The sequence below is a fragment of the Ceratotherium simum genome, chromosome 12, assembly GCF_057802395.1.
Source record: "Ceratotherium simum simum isolate JZ-2026a chromosome 12, ASM5780239v1, whole genome shotgun sequence".
NCBI lineage: Eukaryota > Metazoa > Chordata > Mammalia > Perissodactyla > Rhinocerotidae > Ceratotherium > Ceratotherium simum.
Window position 1 is genome coordinate 11,532,600 of NC_141911.1, and position 22,943 is coordinate 11,555,542.

Below are 22,943 nucleotides of genomic sequence, written 5' to 3' on the forward strand. Positions count from 1 at the left end.
CAGGACATGAGGAGTCTTAGCTCGGGGTTGAGTTGGGCACAGGAACACGATATTTTATTTCTTGGGTGGGAGGTATAGCTCAGGAGGGAGATTTGGGTGAGAATATTCTGAGGATCCTGGCCACTCTCTGAGGTTTGCCTGCCTTTGCCCTTTTCCAGGTGGTTCTTTAGATCAATTAGCCGGAAAGATGCCGAGAGGCAGCTTCTGGCTCCAATCAATAAGGTGGGCTCCTTTCTGATTAGAGAGAGTGAAACCAGCAAAGGTAAGCGTGGGCGGCCCGCCCTCCCTTCCTCCTGCAGTCAGGGAAGCCCCCTCCTGAGGCCTTGCTGCTGGGAGCAGAGTGGGAGGGGAATGCCAGCCAGGAGAACCTGGCAGGTCCGGGCCCAGGCCTCCCTCTCAATTCAGGCCCTGCCTGGACAGCCCAGCTAGTGCCCAGTTGTTGGGTTTGAGGCTGTACACATGAACAGTTCTCCCATGGCCCAGGCTGGCAATGCGCCCGGGCACAGGTAGGAGAGGCCGTTGGAAAGCTGCTCCCTTCCCGGGCTGGCCGTGCATCCTCTCCGGTCAGCAGGAGCACTGAGGCTGGGGGGTGGGAAGAGGGGGTGTAACCAGAGCCTCATTTTGGAATCAAAGGATCTGGGAGCTGAAAGAATCCTTAGAGATAATCTCAGCCAGAGCCTGTGACCTCAGACACTTACAGGAGCCTGGAGGGTAACAGAAGTTTGGGGGATGGCCTGTGGCTGGATACAAAAGAAGGGGTGGTGGTGTGGAGAACTGGAGGGACTCATGGATTCAAACCCACTGACCCAGCAAAACATTTCTGCCGCCACCCTCAGGCCACTAGGTTTTCTCTGGTACATTTAGTTTTCTATCCTTCTTTCCTTCTTAAAGTTCTTTGTGTTATAAAACCTAAAACACATATAAAAATTGTATAATTATAAATATAGAGTAATAATAAGTAAAAACCTGTGCAACCACAAGACAGAACATTCCAGAATGTCCAGAGCCCCTCTCATTCCTCCACCTGTGCCCATTTCTGATTCAACCTCCCCATCCCCAGAGAGGTCACGGCTATCCTGACTTCACGGAAATCCTTCCTTGCTTTTCTTTATAGTTTTACCATCATGTTTTGTCTGTTTTTCAGCTTTATACAAATAGAAGCATATTATTTTTATTTTTATGTGTGTTGCTCCTTTCACTCAGCATTGTCAGTGAGATTCTGTATTAGTTTGCTAGGCCTGCTGTAACAAAATGCCACAGACTAGGGGGCTTAAACAACAGAAATGTATTTTCTTACATTTTGGGGGCTGGAAGTCGGAGATCAAGGTGTCAGCAAGGTTGGCTTCTTCTAAGGCCTCTCTCCTTGGCTTGTAGACACACACAAGTGTGTCTGTGTCCTAATCTTCTCTTCTTATAAGGACACCAGTCAGACTGGATTAGGGCCCACCCCAATGACCTCACTTTAAGGTAATCACCTCTTTAAAGCCCCTATCTCCAAATATAGTCACATTCTGATGTACTGGGGGTTAGGACTTCAACATAGGAATTTGGGGGGGGGGACACAATTCAGCTCATGCCAGATTCACTCATGTTGTTGAGTATGGCAATAGTCTGTTCCATTTCATTGCTATAGAGAATCCAGTATATGAACATTCTGAAGCTATCCGTAAGCTATTTCTCCATTCTAATCTTGGTGGACGTGGTGTTGTTTGAACTGCTATAACCTTATTATATACACTTCCTGATACACATTTGCCACTAGTCTTCCATCTTTGACATGGGCCAATACCCCCATTTGAATGATGAGGAAACTGAGCCCCTGAGGGAGGAAGTGGCTCACATGAGGCCAGCAGTGAAAAATGTCAGAGCCCATATCATCTATGAGGCTCCGAATATCTTCACAAGCCCTAAAGTGTGTCAGGCTGGCCCTGGGGTGATGGAGGGGAATTTCCCAAGCAGTATGGAGAAAGCCTTTGTTTATCAGGACATTGCACATAGGGACCTGGTGCATCCTTATGGCCAATTTTTAACTGGAGAGGAGGTGGTGACAGCAACATCAGAGGGGGAAAAGGAGACAGAGTGGCTGGACCGTGACTTTGGTTCCCTGGGGTTGAGGCAGTGAGAATGGACAGGTTTTGCCTGGTCAGAGCACCCCTCCGGGCTTGTCCCTTAGCTCCATTCACGGCTGGAGAACCACAGCAAGTGGAAGCCCCAGAGCAACAGAAGCTGGACAGAGAGCTGCTTATAATACCCTGTGGGGCTCAGGGAAGACCCTTGGCCTCATGGGCCCTCAAAGGGGCAGGGCCAGGCTGGGGAGGAAGAGGGGTGCCGGTAAGTTGGGGTGCTCTGTGCAGAATTTCCTGAAATGCATCAATGGTTGCATTAAATCATATATATATATACACATACATACATATTAGGACATTGCCATTATTCCATTTTAACAGCAGATTACCTGTGTCCAAGAAACAATATGGGAATCACTGATGACATAAATGTTTTGTGTTGTTGTTGTAGAACATTTCAAGTACATACTGAAGTAGAGAGAATAGTATAGTGGAACCCCTTGTACCCAACACCCGGCTTCAACAATGATCAACTCAGCCAATCTTGTTTCATATACATCCATCCCCACTCATCCTATCATTTTGATGCAAATCCCAGATATCATGTCATTTCACTCTGGAAATGATGTTTTAATCATTGCCTACTGCTAAGATGCCCTCTGGAGGGAAAGGGACCCCAGTCCTCAGTGTGGAAGAGAAAGGGGTTCTCTAAGGGCGGGGGTGTCTCCTCCTGTCCTTGCCCACCCTGGGAAGCTAGCCAAGCTGGGAACTGGCCAGACAGAGCTGGGGCTGCAGGGCGGTCCAAGCATCATCAGCCCTCACACATCTGTATACACGTGCACACACACCTGCTTACATGCTCCTCCCAACTCCAGAGCCAGACCCCTCTGTCTGCATCTGGAGGCTGTGGCTTCCAGACAGGGCCTGTCCTCCCCAGACAGGGAAGGAAAGCTGCCCTCAAGCAGGGGGAGCCAGCTTAGCCCGTGTGGCCTCCAGGACGTCCCTTAGCCTCTAAGCCTCAGTTTATGGGTATCTGTGTGAGGACGGACTAGTTTCCTAGTCCTTCCGGTGTTAGGAAATCTCAGTCTCTGGGAGCCCCGCCCTGCGTGTCCAGCAGGGTAGGAGATCCAGGTTTTGTGAACCCGAAGCTGATAGGATCTGCAGGTCCCCTTTAAGAAGAATACCAAATTGTAAAAAGATATCAACGATAGGCCCTGGATTGAGCCCAGGCAAGTGAGGGACCCTAAATCTCGAGCTTCCGCAGCAGCACTGCGTGAAGGAGAGAGAGGTCTCCTTGGCTTATCGCTAGGCACCCTACAAAGAGCGAGGGGCGAAGAAATGGGGTGAAAAGCCTTATTCCTCACTACAGTGGTGCGAGGATGAATGAATTCCCTAGAGCCACTCTCCGGTTCCTTAGATACCGGGGCACACAGTTGCAGCTACGCGGGGCGAGGCAGGGGGGACTGTTTGCAGCTGGGGCCGGGGGGCGTGGGGTGGACTGTGGCAGCGGAAGGCGCGCCAGCTGGGCGCACGGCCTCTCGCCATCCTTTTGCAAGTGGGTAATGAGAGAGGCGCAATGGCTAAGTGAGATGGGAGGAGAGAAGGGGTTTGAGATGGGGTGAGGCTCTGACAGGAGAGGAAAGATGCCTGAAGACAAACAGCACAGCGGAAAATCAAGTGTCCACACCCGAAAAAAGAGGTATCCGAGCCTGACACCTGGCGGGGGAGCGTGGTACTGCTCGCGGTAGGCACGCCCTCAGGGAGGCCCCAGGAGCCCCCAGGCCTGCCGCTAACCAGCAGAGTCACGTGGGGCAAGCGACGTCTCCATTCCGGGCTTCAGCCTCCTCATATTCCAAATAACGAGTGGGGCATGGTACCCAGAGAGCTGGACAGAGGCATTTTATAAAAAAACATCAAGTTTATAGAAAGAAGTTTCTCAGCTGGAAACTCTTGTCTCCTAAATTGCTCTTAACCCTTAGCAACTGCTACCCCTTGTCTGCAGACAAATATTAACATAGATGAATTTGAACAGAACCCCTGGGAAATGTCTCATCATGTTTTCCTCCAGGGACCTGAGTGCTTGAGGTTTGGGATTTGCTCTTGATCGTGGGGATAGGGTCAGTCTTTTCTGCCAGAATGAATGAATAGAGTGACCAGGTTTCCAAGTGGGAGCACAGCGCAATTGCTAAGAGAACGTCCAGGCTGCTCCAGAGTTCTGTGATTCCCTGGCTGAGCTTTGGGAGATTTGGGAGGAACATCAAGGACAGAGCCAGATGGAGCTGATAAGGAAGGCTTCCAGAAGGGGTGAGGTTGAGATGGAGGAGAAGGTAACATGACAGAAGCGGTCAAAATGGAGAGCAGACTTTGGGGAAGTTTTTTCCAAGGCATTGAAATGAAGCCCAAATCCCAATCCTGATTTTCCCTCTTTATGCCTCACTTCTTCTGCATGTGTCTTTATTAACACTCTAGGTGCCTTCTCCCTGTCTGTGAAGGATGTGACCACCCAGGGGGAGGTGATCAAACACTATAAGATCCGCTCCCTGGATGAAGGAGGCTATTACATCTCCCCCCGAATCACCTTCCCCACTCTCCAGGCGTTGGTGCAGCACTATTCTAGTAAGAGGGGGGTGTTTAATGGGGGCGGGGACTTGTGCCAGAGGAGCCCTTGTATCTCTCTATGATGAAGATTTCAAGGTTGCATGAACCATTGCTGCCATCTTGGGGGATTGTCCCAAGGCTGGACCTAAGGAGTTGACAACCATCAACGTAATGATTCAAAGTCTGTGTCCCTAATCCCCTCCACTGGCTCAGCATGCAACCACTTGGAGAGTAACAAGTATTTTCAGTCTTAGAGAGAGCAGGTCAACGATAGCATGACTTGTTTTATGCAAAACAAATGCAAAGAGCTGAGTGTGTGTGTGTAGTGTGTGTGCACACTCACACATGTACACTTGGGGGTGGGAGTGGGCCTGGCAAGAAAGGGAGGGGGACACAGCTGGGAATGTTACAGCTCCCAAGGGAGAGATGCGACTATAGCTGCTCTGATAACCTCCAGCCCCATCGCTTCTTCCCTAATGCAGAGAAAGGGGATGGTTTATGCCAGAGGCTGACCCAGCCCTGCGTGAGCCTGGCTGCTCAGAACCCCTGGGCCCAGGATGAATGGGAAATCCCCCGGCAGTCTCTCAAGCTGGTCAGGAAACTTGGGTCTGGGCAGTTTGGTGACGTCTGGATGGGTAAGTATGTGGCATGCCCGGAGCCCCTCTCTCCCTGCCCTGAGTCCTGAAGCGCAGAAGGCTGGGGATTTGCACAGTGCATCAAGCTTCCCCATAAAGGCTTGTGAGGAAGAAGGGACAGAGGCTATGATCCCCATTTTACAGACGAGGTAATGGAGGCACAGAACATTGAAGTGACTTGCCCTCAGTTGTTATGACATCCTGGTGATGGAAAGGAACAGAATCCAGCTCTCCCAACCTTTAGTCGGTTCTCTCCTTCGTTCCTCACTGCCCCGTGCTGGCCTTGCTGCTGACTCGTGTGTGATCTTGAGCATCTTGCTAACTCCTCTTAGCTTTGGCTCACCAGATGGAAACAGTATGTTAAACATGGTGAGCGGTGACCCAGGAGCTCCAGGAGTCTGATAATAGACCAAGGCCACCAGTTGCAGCTGTGTGACTCTGGCCAAGTCACTTAACTTCCCTGTGTCCTCGCCTTTCAATCGCAGCTGATGACTACTCCCCTGCTTACCATGGCACCATCAGAATATAAAAGATGGTGCTTTGTTTTATCCCTGGAATGGTCCATGTTTCTGGGGCATGATTTCATGGTAGGATCCTGCTGCCTCCTGAATCCTCCAGTGCCCAGGGCTGATGCCTGAGGCATCTCTGGCAGGAGCTCCGCCTGGGTCCCTGCTCAGCTCCCCTGAGAAGGGAGAGTCTGAGTTACTGCTTGTCTTTTACTTTTCAGTATGGATGGGGGACCTAATGGAGGGAGGGGAGAGTGTGGAGGTGCAGGTACCATAAGGAGTGGGAGAGGAACACCACAGGGCACGGCAAGGGAGGAAGGAGGCCCCCAAGCACCTCTACCCCCTCTACAATTTTACCATGGGCTGTGATGTTTGTTTCCACAATGAAGCTACCATGTGGCAGGAGAGACTCATGTAGGGATGGGAGGCAGGCTACAGGAAGGACAAAAGAATGCAACCCAGACCCCAGGTGTAGGGGCAAGGAGGTGAAATGCCCCCCCCCCCAAGGTGGGTTGAGTTCATCAGCTGCCTGAGGCTCCAGTCCAGCAGGGAGGCTGAGATGGGCCATCATCCTGCAAGATAAGCCAGCATGTCCATCCCCCCAGGAGCTGTACATTCCAGCCCGGGGCCACTTCCTGGGCCCGCCTGTAGGACAGGGATGGCTCCTGGAAGCTTACATAGATTGTGGTTAAAGGATCACCTCCCACAACCTCTGGGTCTTCTCAGTGGCTTCTTCACTTTCTCCCCCCAACCCCGGGCTCAGGTTATTACAAAAACAACGTGAAGGTGGCCATCAAGACCTTGAAGGAGGGAACCATGTCTCCGGAGGCCTTCCTGGGCGAGGCCAACCTGATGAAAACTCTGCAGCATGAGAGGCTGGTCCGTCTGTACGCTGTGGTCACCAAGGAGCCCATCTACATCGTGACCGAGTACATGGCCAGAGGTGGTGCCCTGCACTGGGCTGGTCCCTCAGACGGAAAGGGAGGGGTGGGGGCAGGGCTCCAGGTTTAGGGGGCCGGGCAGGCTGAAGCCGATCTGCTTCCGTGGGTTTGCCTGGCAGGGGGTCACTGAGCCATGGGCTGGATCCATTAGTCGGCGTCCTGCAGATCTGGTGTGTTCCATGTGCATGGGGGGCAGGAGGGAAGGATGGTGAGAAACAAGACGGGTAAATGGTTCCTGTATAGCTGTGTCCTCAGTTCGGGACCACTTCAACATTTTTGGAGTGTATCCTCTGTGTCTGGCACTGTTTGATGGCCACTGGGGAGGACAGAGCTTTACAAAGTCGAAAGAGCAGTGGGCTGGGCGTCCAGGGACGGGTTCCAGTCCCAGTTCTCCCACTCACTGGCCATAGGACCTTTTGCAACCGTATGAATATTTACAACAGGGATGAAAAGAGAGGTTGGGCAGGATGGCCTCGGAGGTCCACGGTGTGGCCAAGCTCTTGTGGGGCAGTGGGCCTGGGGTTGGGCCTCAGCCTTTGACCTCCTTCTCACTCCTCCTGTGACCCTGCTTCCTGTAGGATCCTAATGTTGCCAGTTAATTTAGTCCCTTAAAAATCGTTATGAAGTGGGCCCCACCTTGAGCGGAGGGTACAGTGGCTCCCCTGCTCACCTCTTAGCCGCACGTCAGGTGAGCATCCCTCCCAGCTCTTAGATGCCACGAATGAGCTGCATTTGTCCCCTGCACAAACCCCAGTGGACGGGTTTCTCCATTCTGGTACTTTCTTGCACTCTTGGTCCTCAGAGGCAGAATCTCTGTCAACAAAGGGTGAAGGGGGCAAGAAGACAATTTGGAATGTCGTGCTGGGACCAGCACTCAACTTAGAGGAACAGGTCTTGCTCCTGGGTCCCTGGCTGTGTGACACTGACCCTGACGGAAATCTACTTCCTCTGAGCAGCCGGGAGCACATCAGCTGCCTCCTTGGGTGCTATGAGGAGTGAGATGGGAATTTCTGAAAGCAGGAGGCGCTCTGCAGCTGGGGGTGGAGTTCTTCTCTGTGCACAAGAAAGTGCCACCTCCTTCTTGCCCCCAAGTGGGGAGCAGCCAGGGCTGGGTCACTTCGCACAAGTGCAGTTGCAACTTTTCTTTCCTTAGGATGCTTGCTGGATTTCTTGAAGACAGATGAAGGTAGCAGATTGTCCCTCCCGAGACTGATTGACATGTCGGCCCAGGTTTGTGAGCTACCAAGTGCACGGGGCCTGAGAGTACCAATGCCCTCCTACAGGCCCAGGCCCCCAGGCCCTCTCCTCCATGCCCTGCAGCTTAACAAAGTCAACTATTTAGAGGTTGTATCCGTTAGATTTAGGCTGGGCTGTGAAGAACAGAAAACCCAAAGTAGTAATGGCTTCAATGTGTAAACATCCAGAGGTGGGCATTCTGGGGAGGGTAGGTGGGTCTGCCCCTGGAGGTCACAGGGACCCAGGTTTATTCCACCTGCCGGGTGGGTATCTAAGCATGTCATCTTATTGCCCAAGATGGCTCCTCATGCTTTACCGTTGTGTCCTCCTCTCAGCCAACAGAAAGAAGCAAGGGGAGACAAAAGCCCACCTTCCTCCCTTTAGAGACTCGTCCCTGAAGTCACCCACTACACTTGCTCTTACATCCACCCCCCACCTTCCTGTCACCTGGCCACACCTAGCTGCAAGGGAGCCTGGGAAATGTAGTCTTTATTCTGGGCCAAGCCATGATGGCATGAGGTGGGTTCTACTACAAAGGAAGTGAGGGAGACAGGATGGGCTGGGAAACCCAGAGAGTTCACTCAAATTCCATTTAACATGGTAGGCCAGTGTCTTGTTGTGACCTCATTTCTTCCTGAGATGGTGCCCACAAATGCCTTCTGTAGCGGGTGACTCACGACTCAAACTTCTTGAGGAGAAGAGCAAAATGGAGAGGAGGCGTCTTTCCTCCCCAGGGATTTTAGCTGAGGGTTCTAACTGGCAGGAAAACACATCTGGTGGCCCCAAGTGTGTGTCTGTTAAAACTGGAACTCTCAGCAGAAAAGCTCTGGTCTGTGGTCAGCCTGCGAGACACATGAACACACACATACATCCGCCGACAGAGAGGAAACCTCCCCCACCCTCGCCGCCCCCTCCCCACCTCCTCTGGCCTTATCTGCTATTAGTATCAGTACAGGAACTCAGGTCACTGACGCCTTTTTTCCACTGAGGTGAGCACGGATGGGTTTGAGCAGGCTGGTGAGAAGGTCTTGGAAAATTAACGCTGTCACCGGTTTCAAACCACATAACAGTGATAAGCCTGCCTGCTCCTTTTTTCGCTTTCTTTCTTTTCCTTCTCTCACTCTCTTATTCAATCTCTTGGGAAATCTTGGGTCACCCAGGAGCAAAGGATGTGAAAAACCACCTGAGTTTATATCTAGGTGTGGTCAAGAATCTGAGGATTAGGAAACCAGCAAATCAGAACCTCCCAGGTGAACAGCTTCTAGACCACATTCTGGTCATGCTAACAGCTCGCCATGCTCACATGGGCGTGCGCGTGCACACACACACACACACACAGACACTCTTAACGCCCTTCTGGGCGCCCCTTTTCCTGCTCTACAGGATGAAGTGCAAAGCTCCCCTCCAACCACAGCCCCATGTGCCCTACTTTGCAGCCACACAGCAGCTCCCCAATGTCCTGCACACCTAGGAGCCTTCGCCCCAGCTGTCCCCTCTGCCTTTGACTCTCCTCTCTCCTGGCAGAATCTTAACCAACCTCCCTGACCCAAGACAAATGTCATTTCTGTTAAGTTTCCACTGGACGGGAAAGTGCTCGCGAGCACTCGGCTCGTGTGTTCTCGTTAGTAGTGTGCATGGCAGGGTCTTCTCCTGGAAAGCAGATCTGGGTCCTACTCAACCTTTTTCTTTTTTCCCTGTATTTCTAGTCCTGCTTAATATATATTTCTTAACTGATGAGTACAGCTAAATGCTGTCTAGATGTAAGATATTTAGTATTCAGCTGTATGGTCCTCACAGTACCAGACCAATAAATGTATATTGATGGAATGGTTTAGCGAAGGAATAAATAAATGAAGGAATAAGTGAATGGATTCATGAATTCGCCAGTGCAAATGGAAACGTAAGCAGAAGTGGGATCGATTCCAGTGCCGGCTTCTTGCCATAGCAGGTCTGAGGAGGTAAATTGGCTTTCTATTCTCGGCCTCAGTTTCTTCATCCATCAATTGGGAGTGCAGTAAAGAAAGCCTGGGTTAGTTTCCTCAGCTAAAAGGCACAAGAGCAGCCAAAACAGCTATTGCTGGCCCACTGCTGGTGACTAGGGACAGAAACGAAGTCCCATCTTCTTCTACCGGCTCTGTTCCATGGGGATTCTGCGCACGTTCCCTGAGTGCCCTCCACGGGGCGCTGCTAGGTTAGGCCCTCAGCCACATGTCTCATCTAATGCCCCCCTCAACTCCATGTCCTGGAGACCCCTTCCCTCCTGCTCCTGGTCAGGACAGTGACCCCTCAGGGAGCTTAAGCAACGTGCCGGGGGTCAGCGATGTAAATCCAGGGCTCCCTGCTCCAGGAACAGGCTTCCAACTTGCCAAGGAGATGAAAGCCTTTCCTTCCCTCTCAAGAGACTTCCTTTTCTCCTGCCTTCATTTGCTGTCTTCCTCCTCTGGAACACTGGGAGGAGAGCGGAGGTGGCTGAGGGGTACAGGTAGCCCCCGGCTCTGATGACCGTGTCTCCGCCTTTCTGGGCTTGTAGAGGACATTATGGGGTTATGGCTTTCAGCTGAGGAGCAGTTGAAGCCTCTCTCTGCTCCACCCAAGAACCTGCTCCTCCAGCACCACCACCAGCCCCTGTGCATCTACCACAAGAAACAAAACCCAATGCCCAAGCGTCCCTTCCCCTCACAGGCTGTGGGAGGATGAGGCTGGGTTCACAGGCTGGTGGCGAGAGTGGGCAGGGTCCTTCCTCTCCCCCACAGGGTCTGTGCAGGGGACACTGGGTGGGCTGGACCCTTTCATGGAGGTGTCCACTCTGTCCTTCACTGTGTGGCCTGTTCCCTCAGATTGCCGAAGGAATGGCGTACATCGAGCGAATGAATTCAATCCACCGCGACCTGAGGGCAGCCAACATCCTGGTGTCTGAGACGTTGTGCTGCAAGATCGCAGACTTTGGCTTGGCCCGGATCATCGACAATGAGTACACTGCCCAAGAGGGTGAGCAGAGCCCCCAGCCACAAGGGAGACCTTGGGCCTTACCTTCCCCAACTCCCCAAACCCCCTTGGACTTCCCTTTGTCACAACAGAGGAGAGCCCTGTGTGAAGAGATTGGAGAGCTGTGCGGTTTCCACAATTCTGCCTTACCCCCAGCTCGATCAGCATTTCCCTAAATGTGCTCCGCAGAGCACTAGTGCCTCAGGAGGAATGGCTCTGTGATGAAGTAGGTGTGGAGATCCTGCCTAGTCCATCCAGCCCCCCTTGGAGATTCCCAATGCACACCAGTATCTAAAGGCACTGAGAAGTCCTGCAGTAAAGAAAAGTGTACATTTGCTTCACCTGGGGTCTCCACACTAATCTGAGCCCCAAATAATTTTTCCAGTTATCTTCTATTAGCCTCCCACAGACTTAGAGTTTCACAGAACAAACCCTGGAAAACATTGCTCTAAAGCATGAGCAACACAACCTTCTACCTGAATTAGGGTTTCCACAAGCACTATACTTTACTTTGTTAGTATGACTGAGGTGCAAATCCTCTTCACAAGAGAAGTGGAAGTGGTCATATACATTTATCGAGAAAGCTAGCAAGCGATATTAGCTGAGCACATTAATCCATTGATACAGGAGAAGGATCCATGTGGCTCGTTCCCTGAGGGAACGTCAGGCTGGCTGGGAGACCAAGGTAGCAGGGCAAGGTGGGAGGTAATCAAGAGCTGAGCTGTCGGTCCCTCTGAATGCCGGCCAGGGCTGCAGCCATCCTCAGGGCTTCTACGGGGCAGCAGGATTTGAATTCCTTCCTCACTGTGACCCTAGCAGGTACATAAGTCATGCGTCATCATTTCCTTTCTGCAGGAAAGGGTTAACTGAAGCAGGGACCAGTTAGAGTGACTGCCCAAGCTGTGGGCTCCTGTTATTAAAGCAGGCCCCTGTGAGGTGGCAAAGGACCCTTCCACCCCAGATGGAAACACATGCTGGTTGCCCACGCAGGCCCACAGCAAAGCCCCAAAGAGGGTGACAGGGTGGTATCTGTCCATACTGTCCTTCCGTGCTGCGGACCCCCAGAGTCTGCGCATGCCTGGCCATGTGTCCTGGTGGGTCGTAGTGACTCCCTGGACGCATCTCTGTCATGTACAGCATGCCAAGCTCTGCAAGGGAGGGCGGGGGCACAGGGGGAGCAGGAAGAGCAGGGAGTGGGGGTGCCGGGGCGGTCAGTCATGGCCTCACAAAGCTGCTTGCGGCTCTTCTCTCAGGTGCCAAGTTCCCCATCAAGTGGACTGCCCCGGAGGCCATCCATTTTGGGGTGTTCACCATCAAAGCGGACGTGTGGTCCTTCGGAATCCTCCTGATGGAAATCGTCACTTACGGGCGCGTACCCTACCCAGGTAGGCGGCTTCGTCCTACAGTGACATGCGGGGCTCCCTGCTGTCCTGAGACAGCTGTGATGGCAGAATACCCATCCTTGGTGCCCGGGCTGCCCACAGACATGTCAGAATGCAGTCCCCACGGTAAGGACAGAGAGCCAGGCATGCCACTCTGGGGGCGGGGTTTCTGCCCCTTTCCTCAGCATTGCTCTTGGCAGCAGGGTTGTGTCCCCTTCATCCAGCAGAGGTCAGTGAGCCCCCAAACCTGGAATTAAGTAAAGGTCCAGGTCTGAACTCAAGTTTACTCCCAACTGATTTGTTCTCTGCTGAGGACAGGCTGTCCCTCTCTTGGCCTTACACCTTGGGTGTATTCCGGAAAGCCCATGTGATGGTAAAATCCCCCTCTGGCCCCATCCCCAGCCCCGCGTCAAGGGCTCCGGCAGCTGAGCAGTCTGCCCCTGAGGGATCTCTCCTAGGGAGCTGGTGCCTTTTCACGGAGCACTGCCCGGTGAGGGATGGGCTTCGCCGTGTGCCGGGCAGTCCCAGGTAGGCGAGATAGGGCCCCATCCCCGGAGGAACTGCCCCGCGCTAAGGCGGAAATCTGCAGCCTCATTTCCAGCCGATCGCCAAGCAGTGAAAAGGAAGTAGAGGGATGTTTGACGGTGGCGCCAGCGGGCGGGCGGTCAGGGGACCCGCAAGGGAGGAGCCGTGGTCCGTGCCTCAAGGCCCTGGCCCCTCAGCCGCGCTCTGCGTCCCCTCCGCCCCAGGGATGAGCAACCCCGAGGTCGTGCGCAGCCTGGAGCGCGGCTACCGCATGCCGCGGCCCGACTCGTGCCCGCCCGAGCTGTACCGCGGCGTCATCGCCGAGTGCTGGCGCAGCCGGCCCGACGAGCGGCCCACCTTCGAGTTCCTGCAGTCGGTGCTCGAGGACTTCTACACGGCCACCGAGCGCCAGTACGAGCCGCAGCCCTAGCCCGCTGGGGGGCGCGCTCCGGCCCGGGGACGCCTCCCACCTGCGGCCCGACCGCGGAACCCACGAGGCGCGTGCACCTCGCGGCTGTTGTTCCAGCCCCACACGGGCTGCAGAGGCAGGGAGGGATTGGGACGCCCGTTTCTCAGATGAAAGTAGGGGTAGAGGCGGCCTGGCCGGTGGGTCACAGCACGGACTCCGGAGCCGATCCAATCGCAGTCCCACCCCTCTCTACTGTGTGCCCTTGGGCGAGTTCCTTAGCCTTTCTGTGCCTGCGCTTCCTCATGTGTACAATGGCGAAGAAACATCATAGTACTTACCTCGTATGTTGCTCATGAGGATTACACTAGTTAACCCCCGTTAAGATGTGCAGAGTGTTCAGAATAAGAGATACTCTTAAGGCTCCCCTGTGCTGGCACCAAAAGCGAGAGGTCAGCCGCAGGTGACCGGGAGGCCCGCTGCGCCCACCTGCGCGGACCGCGCCCCGGTGCGGCCCCCGTCCGCGACCCCCGCAGCAGGACTGGGTCCTCCAAACCGTCCGCTCGGAGAAGCGTCCACGCGCTTCGGCTCTGGGCGGGGCCCTGACCCAGACTGCGCTCCAGCACTTTGGGACTTTTCCGTAATAAAGTCACGAGCTCTGACCTTTTCCGTGTCGTTACTGGTGACAAGCCTGGACATCGCACACCTGACGTACCTGGCTGCCGGAGAGGCGCTTCTGGGGACTCGCGGATGGTACTGGGTTTCGGATGGAAACTGAGCCCCCAACCCCAGGACAACCGCGCAGACCCCACTGTCGCTGCCCTTTAGGGGAGGCTCGAGCAGGACCAGCAGGTGGCGCCCTCACCTCAGAAATCCTTGGCCTCCCCGGATCTGACTCTGGTGATCGGGTACCGTCTGCTCAGCAAAGCGCCGGAACTGACCGCGGGAACGGCGCTTGCTGGGTGCGCGCACAGGCGAGGTGGACAAGCGCCCTGGGCTCCGAGTCCCGGGGACCAGGCACATGAATAATGAGCGGATGACGATGGCATGGTAACACCAAGGAACATTCGAGGCTCCCCACTGTTCACGGAGGCTCCCCATTTGTCATGTTTTTTGTTTTGTTTATAATAGATTTTAAATTTTTGAGCAGTTTGGTTTACAGAAAAATAAGCAGAAGGTACAGAGAATCCCCATTTACCCCTCACCCCTGCCCCCCAATATCCCCTGTTATTAACATCTTGCAATAGTGTGGACATTTGTTACAATTGATGAGCCAGTATTGACACATTGCTGTTAACTGAAGTCCATAGTTTACAGTGGGATTCGCTCTTTGTGTTGTACATCCTATGGGTTTGGACAAATGTGTAATGACATGTCTCCACCATTACAGTGTCATACAGAGTAGCTTCAGTGCCCTAAAAGTCCCCTGTGCTCCACCTCGTCATCCCTCCTTCTCTCTCTCTGAACCTCTGGCCACCAACTTGCCATGTTTTGACTCCTCTGATCCTGTGACAACCCCAGGAGGTCAGAATATTACCACCCCATGCACAGAGGAAGAAACCAAGGCACAGAGAGCTTGTGTGGTGTTCCCAAGGTCACGCTGCTCATAAGTATCGGGATGGGGGTGTGGACCCAAGCAGAGCTGCTGGACTGTGGCAGCAAAGGGGGCGAGGTGCTGGGCTGGGAGACCTCACAGAGGGGCAGCCTCTGCAGGGGAACAGAGGTGACCAGCAGAGAAGGACACAGGTCTGTACAGCACTTGCTATTTCCAGAGTACATTCAGTACTACAGGCTCTCAGACAGCCATGGGAGGGAGGGAGGGAGCCATTCCCTTTATTATTACGCCTACGCTCTTTTCCACAAAAAAAAAAAAAAAAAAAAGAACCCGAAGATTCCATACCACCAGGCTTGCCCAGAGGCTCTTAGCTGGCTGGTACTGGACCCGGGATCTGAGCTGGCTCCTTGCCCCCAGCCTCTCGCCATAAGTGCTGTGTGAGGGAGCAGAGCCCTCTCAGGAGCAGGGGGTGTCTGCAGGCGGAGGTCTGGCAGACTCGCTGGGCAGTTCCCAGGTGGAGCCTGGGGCGGGGTGGGGGTGATGTGGTCAGATTGGGGCTTGGACAGATCTCCCCCTCACCCCGTGGTCCAGCATGCAGGGGGTGGAGGGCCCCTGGGGCAGGGAACCCCGTCCTCGGCACAGTGAAGGCTCCAGAGAATTGCCTCTGACCTCCCCCAGGAACCAGGGCTCTTTGGGGGAGGTGACCGCTGAGTCTCTCGGGAAAAAAATGTAGCTCGGCCTCCCCCAACCCTAGCCCCAGGGCCTTAGTGCCTCCACCCAGTCCCCCCATTCTCCTCAGGTCTCCTGTCAGTCCAGGTGCTGGAAGAAAGAAATCTCTGGGAAGTGGAGCTGCCTGGCCCAGAATCAGGGGTGAGCACTAAGCTGGCAACCCCTGCCAGAGTGGCGCACCGGGCAGAGACAGACCTGAGCCCATGGGGCCCACAGAGAAGGGCCCTGAGAGGACCTAAGGGTGCCTCTGGAGGTAGGGCTGGGGAGGGAGTTCGCATCAGTAGGGTGAAGAATAGGTCTCTCCTTCCAGCTTAACACCCTGACCCCTGGGCCTGGGCACCACTTCCCACCTCCCACGGCCCCTCTGATCTGATGTGGTTTCCAGGACTTGGGCCCTGGCTGTCCATGATCTGCAAGGCCTGGGCTGGCTCATCACCTCCCTGGACCCCACTGACTTCCCCTAAAGACGAAGGGGTCACCCAGTGCTCTGACAACCTCACTATTCATGAAAATCACCTAAGTTCCTTGTTTTAAAACACAAGTTTCTAGACCTCTCCCTCTGAGATTCTGATCCAGCGGGTCTAAGACAAGGTCTGGAAACTTCATCTTTTCTAAGCACCCTAAGTGATTTCCAGCTTAAATCCACGGCTCTCAATCCTGGATGCACGTTCGAATCATGGCGGGATGGAAGAGGGAGGACGACATAGGGGGAGGGCACATTTAAAATACCAGTGCCAGGATTGCAGGCGTCCTGGCCGTCAGTACATTTTAAATGTCCCCAGCCGGAACTGGGAGCCGCTGGGCGAGGCTGTGTGGGGTTCGGCAGTACCCTTCCCAGGAGGCATGGCTGCAAGTCACCTGGGGGGGGGGGGTAGTCTGATGCCCAGGTCCTGGAATTGCAGGACCAGCTCACGCCTGTAGCTCTTCTCAGTTTTAATACGCAAGTCACAACTGGGGAAACTAAAAAGAAACCCACAAGACTGGGCATTCTCGGAGGAACATTGTCAGGCGAGGCAGGAGCATTCCCTCCTCCACCTCGGGTTCCCCCTGGAGGTTTCCTGGGGAAGGTGAGGCTGGAGACGAACCTTGAGGGACCAGTGAGGCTTTTCTCCACTAGGAGGCGCACTTGCTTTAGCGGTGCCGGGAACTGAGCCGCAGTGTCCTGGTGCTTTTCTGTTAGGAAACAAGTTTATAAGGGACGAGAGCTTTCCATTCCCAGCCAGAAAGTGAAGTGTGCGAGGGTGTGGAGAGAGAGAGATACAGCAAGAGAGAGAGACAGACAGATATACAGAGACAGAGAGAAACAGAGACAGGGGGAGAGAGAGAGAGTACCAACAGGCAAAAGCAGCATTTCCTGCTCTGGGTCTTTGTCTTCCGATTGGGAGGGGAGATTATTCAGGGCTGTGGAGGCCGTATTCTCCCAACGAATCTGCACGTGTGAGGATACTGGGAAGGGGGTCCAGGCCTGGAGCATATGATTGCTGCTCCCTCACCCAGAGCTCTGGTGAGGCTGCACCCAGCCTTGGACCCCAGTCGCCTTCTTGCCTGTGATGGAGATTGTGCCGTCCCTTCACTCTCCCTCCCCAGAGACAGGACACATTTGCAGTGTTATTGTAAAATGAGTAACAGCAAGATCTTTGGAGTCAGATAGACCTGGGTTCAAATTTAAGCACTTCCTCTGCCCTGAAGTGTGACTTCTCTGAGCCTCAGTTTCTTCATCTGTCAAATGGGCATACTAATGACACCTATATTATAGGCTCATTTCAAGGTTTAGATGAAAGAGTACATGTGAGGCGTTTCTCACAGTGCCTGTCATGGTGAATGCTCAGAAGTGTCAGCTCTTATTACTGTTATTACAGCCCCCAAAGAAAGGCCTTCGAAGATGGTGGTCCACAGCCCCAGTGCCCTTAACCGGGGTTCCCCTGTCCTCTATGCTCTCTCCTGCTTGGGCTTCTAGTTGTCCCCTTGGCGTTTGTTCTCTGTTCGTGGCTGTGAGTTTTCTTTATCTGCCTTCATACTCCTCCCACCCTCCCTCGGGGCAGAACCTTGAAAAGAGCACGTGGGGTTTGAAGTCGAGGACCCAGGTTTCCCCAGCACTTTCCAGCTGTGTGACCTTGGGTAAGTAACTCAAGTCCTCTGAGCCTCAATTTCCTCGTCAAAAACAGAAGAATTTGGGGGAGACACAATTCAACCCGTAACAGATAGTAACACCTAAACGTAACAATTATTTCTTCTCCTATATCTTCCACTATACCTGCCCAGTGCTAGGCACATGGTAGGCGTCAGTGTATTCTTGTTTCAAAAACAAGAACACTTGGTGTGAATAAACTTCCCATCTACAAATAAGGGCGATCAGAGCTAAGCTGGAATACCACTGACTAGCTTTAAGCAAACTCACATAGAAAAATCCAGATTTACACAAAGGCAAAACTGTCCTTAGTGATTTATTTTATAAAAGGTTTTGCCACATGATCCTTTAGGTACTTTAGAAGGAGTACTCAGATTTCCCCAGGCTTCATGTTGTTATTTTTTTTTTTAATTGTGGTAAAATACACGTAACATAAAATTTACTATCTTAGGCACTTTTTAAGCGTACTGTTCAGTAGCATCAAGCACATTCACGTTGTTGTACAACCATCACCACCATCCATCTCCAGAACTTTTTCATTTTCCCAAACTGAAACTCTGTCCCCATTAGACAATTCCCCAGTGCCCTCTGCCTCCAGGGCAACCACCATTCTCCTTTCTGTCTCTATGAATCTGACTACTCTAGGGACCTCATATAAGTGGAATCATATACTGTTTATCCTTTTGTGACTGGCTTATTTCACTTAGCATAACACTTTCAAGGTTCATCCATGTTGTAGCATGTGTCAGAATTTCCTTCCTTTTTAAGGCTGAATAATATTTCATTATTTATTGTATATATCACGTTTTGTTTACCCATTCATCTGTCAATGGACATTTGGGTTGTTTCCATCTTTTGGCTATTGTGAATAATGCTGCTGTGAACATGGATGTACAAATATCTCTTCAAGACCCATTGCTGAACCATATAGTAGTTATATTTTTAATTTTTTAAGGAACCGCCATACTGTTTTCCATAGCAACTGCACTATTTTGTGTTCCCACCAACAGTGCACAAGGGTTCCAATTCCTCCACATCCTCACCAACACCTGATATCTCCTGTGTTTTCGATAGTAACCATCCTGATGAGTGTGAGGTGGATAGTGTAATTTTAATAGTAATAACCCCAATTTTTTCAACTTTGGGCCCCACAGGACCTCAGCCCTCTTTGAAATACCCTCAGGTGATTCTAAGTTTCCAGGGTTTTTTTCTGTACGTGTTCATGACAAGCCTCTTCAGAAGGATGCCTCTGAAGTTCCTCCGTTTCCCACTGGGCACTGGGGGTGAGGGGGGCTTCACGGGCCTGGCTGAGAGGTCCCAGCTGGATGGAGGTCCCTGGGGCGAGGGCAGAACTCTAGTCTGGGGGAAAAGCCTTTCAGTTTCCCCCGAGTAAGCCTGCCCCGGCACTGCTCAGTGTCTCCTGGAACTTGCCCAGGATCTCAAAAGACATCCCCAGGTGGGTGTGTGTCCTGGTGGGCACATGCTTGGACCTCAGTCTTAAAATGCTCACAAAGATTTGCTTGACACACAGCATCTCAGTCATCACAGGAAAGAACGGTGTCCAGTTTGGGGCACTCAGCCACAGAGGTGACAAAGAGAGAGGGCAGAAGGGAGCAGCCACCATGACCCATAGGCAGATCAGAGAAAGCAATAGTCACCTGGGCCTTTGACGTAGGCTGTCAGCACCCCACAGCCAAGCTAAGCTTGTAATTTCTTCTGGATTAAAGAGCCAACCCTGATACCATGTTTAGAATCTTAGAGAGCTGAATAGGACCTGCACCATCAGTCAACATTTAGTGAGTATCAAGTGCCAGCAACCACCCAGAGAGGTAGTCCCGTGATCCTCATTTTACAGATGAGGAGACTGGGGCACAGAGAGGGAGACAGGGGCCACACAGCTGGTAAATGGTGGAGTGAGGACTCACCGTTCTTAACCACTCTTCCAGAGAGAATCCAATCCAGATGTTTCAAACTGTGCTCCTCGGAGTCTTGGGGATCTCCGGTGGCGTCTCAGGAGCAGGAAGTCACAGTGGGATGGGGGGGAGGGGAGAAGGCCCCACCCACTTCAAACCCAGCAGCCTCTCTCTCATCAATTTCACAGGTTCAGCTGCCTCACAAGTGTTATTTTAACAGAGTGTGGTTTTAAAATTGTTTTGAAAATCAGCCATCTAGTCCAATGCTCTCTCCACCCTCTCCCTCTCACAAATGGGAAACCGAGGCCTAGATAAGGACTCATAGCTGCACAGGGTCTACACACAAGGGCCCAGCCCTCAGGCACTTGGCTAGGTCCTTCCTCTGTCCACTCCAACTCACCTGGGCTTCCTGGTAGGCAGATGTTGGCTTACTCCAGATTTTTCTGAAAATAGAAATCCTTATATTTGAGAACTCTCCAAATCAGATAGTTGGTTCCATGGAAAACCCCATTCCTTCACTACGCCAGAATAGCTATTTATTTAACAGAACAGAGTGTAGAGCCTTGAAAACAGTTACTCATAAGAATGGGGCCACACAAGGGCACAGCATTCGACAGTTTACAAAGGGGTTTCCCTCGCTTTGTGTTGCCTCAGGTGGTCCCCCCAGCAGCCTCTCAGATGTGCGGCCACTTCATTTCTCTTCGTTCTGGACAGGAGGCAGGCAGCCCCGCTGAGCGAGTCACTCACCATCACATCACTAGAGAGGGGAAGGGCCGGGACGAGAATGCTTGGCTCCTGGCTCTGCGCCCAGCACTTCAGGGACCCAGCAAATGGCAGTGAGATTAAAAATGCTCCTGAGAAGTGAGGAACAGGGTGGACACAACCCACACAGGGCCTGCTGAGTGGCCCTCGTGGGGCAATCCTTTTAATAAGGTTAAGCAAACCGTTCCGAGAAGATGACAGGAAGGGTTGTGAATGCCTGGTGGAAAAGAAGCAAGGAAGAGAAACATCTGGCGCTGATGGGGGCGGCCAGGCGTCAGGGATCCTCGTACGTGAGGCAGTAACAGCAGTCCCTAGAGGGGTGAGGTGGCCAGAGTCCCCGGGGGTGAGGTCAGGAGCGCTGTTGATGAATCACAGAGTAACAACTCCGCCTGACATCAGCCGAAGACCTAAAAATAGCCATCGGGGAATGACCAGGAGATGATGGGGAACAGTTACAATTTGTGGGCAGAATGGTGGGGGCACAGGGAAGATGTCTAACTGGCACCTGTAGGGACTTTGTGACTTCTCAGGTCCTCACTTGACCCTGAAAGGAAACAGCGATGAGTAAGACAAGAACCTACTCCCAGAGAGCCCTTAAATGCGTCCTCGCGCGTAGGAGGGTCACTCACATCACCATCACTCACAATCAAGGATTACGTGCCGTGTGCTGTGCTTACACTGCACACGCTCAACCTCATTTGGCCCTCACGGCAACCCTCAGTCGATTCCATTACTAGTCCCATTTTGTAGATGAGAAAACCGAGGCTCTGAGAGGCGAGGTCATCTGCCGAGCTCACACAGCGGGCACGTAAGCCCAGGTGGGCCTCCGTGCAGAGCCTCCTCCGGGAGAGTTCCCTGGGAGAGCGGGGAGCTAAGGCTTTGAGGCTCCCGGCCACATGGCAAGCTGGAGGCGGAGCTGGAGCTGCCCCAAAACTCCTGGGGGATTTTGCCCACGGCCCTCTGGCCTCTCCCTTGCCAGGTGCAGATTGTGTTGTGGAAGAACAGGCTTTGGAGGAATCAGATCGTGTTCACTTCACCTCTTGGCTCTGCCTCTTACTGGCTGTGGAATCTCTGGCAAATTATTTAACCTCTCTGAGCCTCCGCTTCATCACCTTTAAAATGGACTTGAGCATACCTACCTCAAAGGGAAGCCAGGGATGCACTGAATTAATGTACATAAAGCTTCGGGTACAGGGTTGTGCGTACAGTAGGAGGTCAATGCACGCACAGTCCCTTCTCCCCGTCGAGGTCCCGGGCACACAGACAGCACCTTCTGGGGGCCCCTGGGAGTCAGTGTGGGAGCCCGGCCTGTCCACCCCACCCTAGCTGACTCCATTTCCAATTAGCAGCTTTGCCCCTGGGCCTCCAGGTCTCCGCAGGCAGCAGAGGCTGACAGGGGCTGATGGGAGCCAGTCCCAAGGGGTCTGAAGTCAGATTACTGAGGACTGATGAGGTGAAGGGCACTGCTGCCTGTGGGCTGACAGCATTGCCTGGGAGGAAGGGAAGGCAGGAGGGCAAGGGGGTCCCCTAATCTCTGCCTGATGTCTTCTGGAAGGGCTAGGGTACCGTCTGGGGGTGTCTCTGCTGGAGCCTTTCCTTCTGTGCCAAGGTCACTCTGGGGTACTTGGTTAAAATTAGCCTCCTGCTCATTGCTCTGGACTGAATGGCCTTTTCCCATGAACCACCAGAATGTGGCTTTGCACAGACAGGGGCTGGGCTGTGTGCCCTCTGCTCTCCAAAGAGCAAATAGAATACGTCTTCTCCACCCTGGAGGCCGGATGAGAGGGTTGGGGCGTGTGTGTACAAGTGTGCACATGTGCGTGCATGGGCGGGCATGCCTGCACACATAACCAACCAAAACAGGGCACCCGGGAGGAGGCTGAATCACAGAATCATGCAAGCTTTTCGTTGTTAGCATTATTCCTTGATTGTGTTGTTTCTTTCTTACCTCGAGGGCTCCCATGGGATGTCTGGCGACATCATCTTACTCATTTCTAGCCCCTAGCATTAAACAGTAGGCCCACCCACCCCCTTGCACCACACCTGAAATTAAGAGAAATGTGCAATGCCTCCTGAATCCCGGGTGATCCACAGATATTTATTAAGTGAGTGAGAAAATGATAAAGCAAAGCAAGGAGTGGTTTGGCCAGACTGTCCCCTCTGTTGAGCTGGGCTGTGTCTTTTTCCCACCATCTCCTCAGCTGCTGGCACAGGGCCTGGAACATAGAAAGTGCTCAATGGATATTTGTCACAAACATGAATGGATGGGGACAAGTCACTATTTTGCTCTTTGCCCACATCCCATAGATAGTAACATATTAACCCAAAGCAGCACGCTCAATTAGGGCTTAGGCAAGGATGGTTTGAGCCACCTGGGAAAAGGGGGCTGAGACTGGGAAGTAAAGAGCACAGTGGCCAAGGCTCTGGGGGCTCAAGAACTGCTTGGCCAAGTGGCCTGCAAGTCAGCCAACTCCTCCAGCCTGATTCCTCACTCGCCAAGTACATCCACTAACTAGAGGCCTTGCCTGGAGTGGACGAGACGATGCCTCTCCAGTCCCCTGCAGAAAGCCTGGCAC

The 22,943-nt window shown here is 53.0% G+C and overlaps 1 protein-coding gene across 4 annotated transcripts in view; it reads left to right on the forward strand.

The window, feature by feature from the left end:
• The window catches only part of BLK (BLK proto-oncogene, Src family tyrosine kinase), a 75,949-nt gene extending 62,150 nt beyond the window's left edge, over positions 1-13,799 (forward strand). For all 4 annotated transcript variants that reach the window (XM_087437397.1, XM_087437399.1, XM_087437396.1 and 1 more), the window contains exons 6-13: positions 159-262; positions 4,536-4,682; positions 5,147-5,299; positions 6,569-6,748; positions 7,900-7,976; positions 10,820-10,970; positions 12,221-12,352; positions 13,099-13,799. In XM_087437397.1, coding sequence (XP_087293523.1) covers positions 159-262; positions 4,536-4,682; positions 5,147-5,299; positions 6,569-6,748; positions 7,900-7,976; positions 10,820-10,970; positions 12,221-12,352; positions 13,099-13,304 — 1,150 coding nt within the window. In that variant the 3' untranslated portion in view covers positions 13,305-13,799. The remainder of the gene's footprint in view (positions 1-158; positions 263-4,535; positions 4,683-5,146; positions 5,300-6,568; positions 6,749-7,899; positions 7,977-10,819; positions 10,971-12,220; positions 12,353-13,098) is intronic.
• The last annotated feature ends 9,144 nt before the right edge of the window (positions 13,800-22,943 follow it).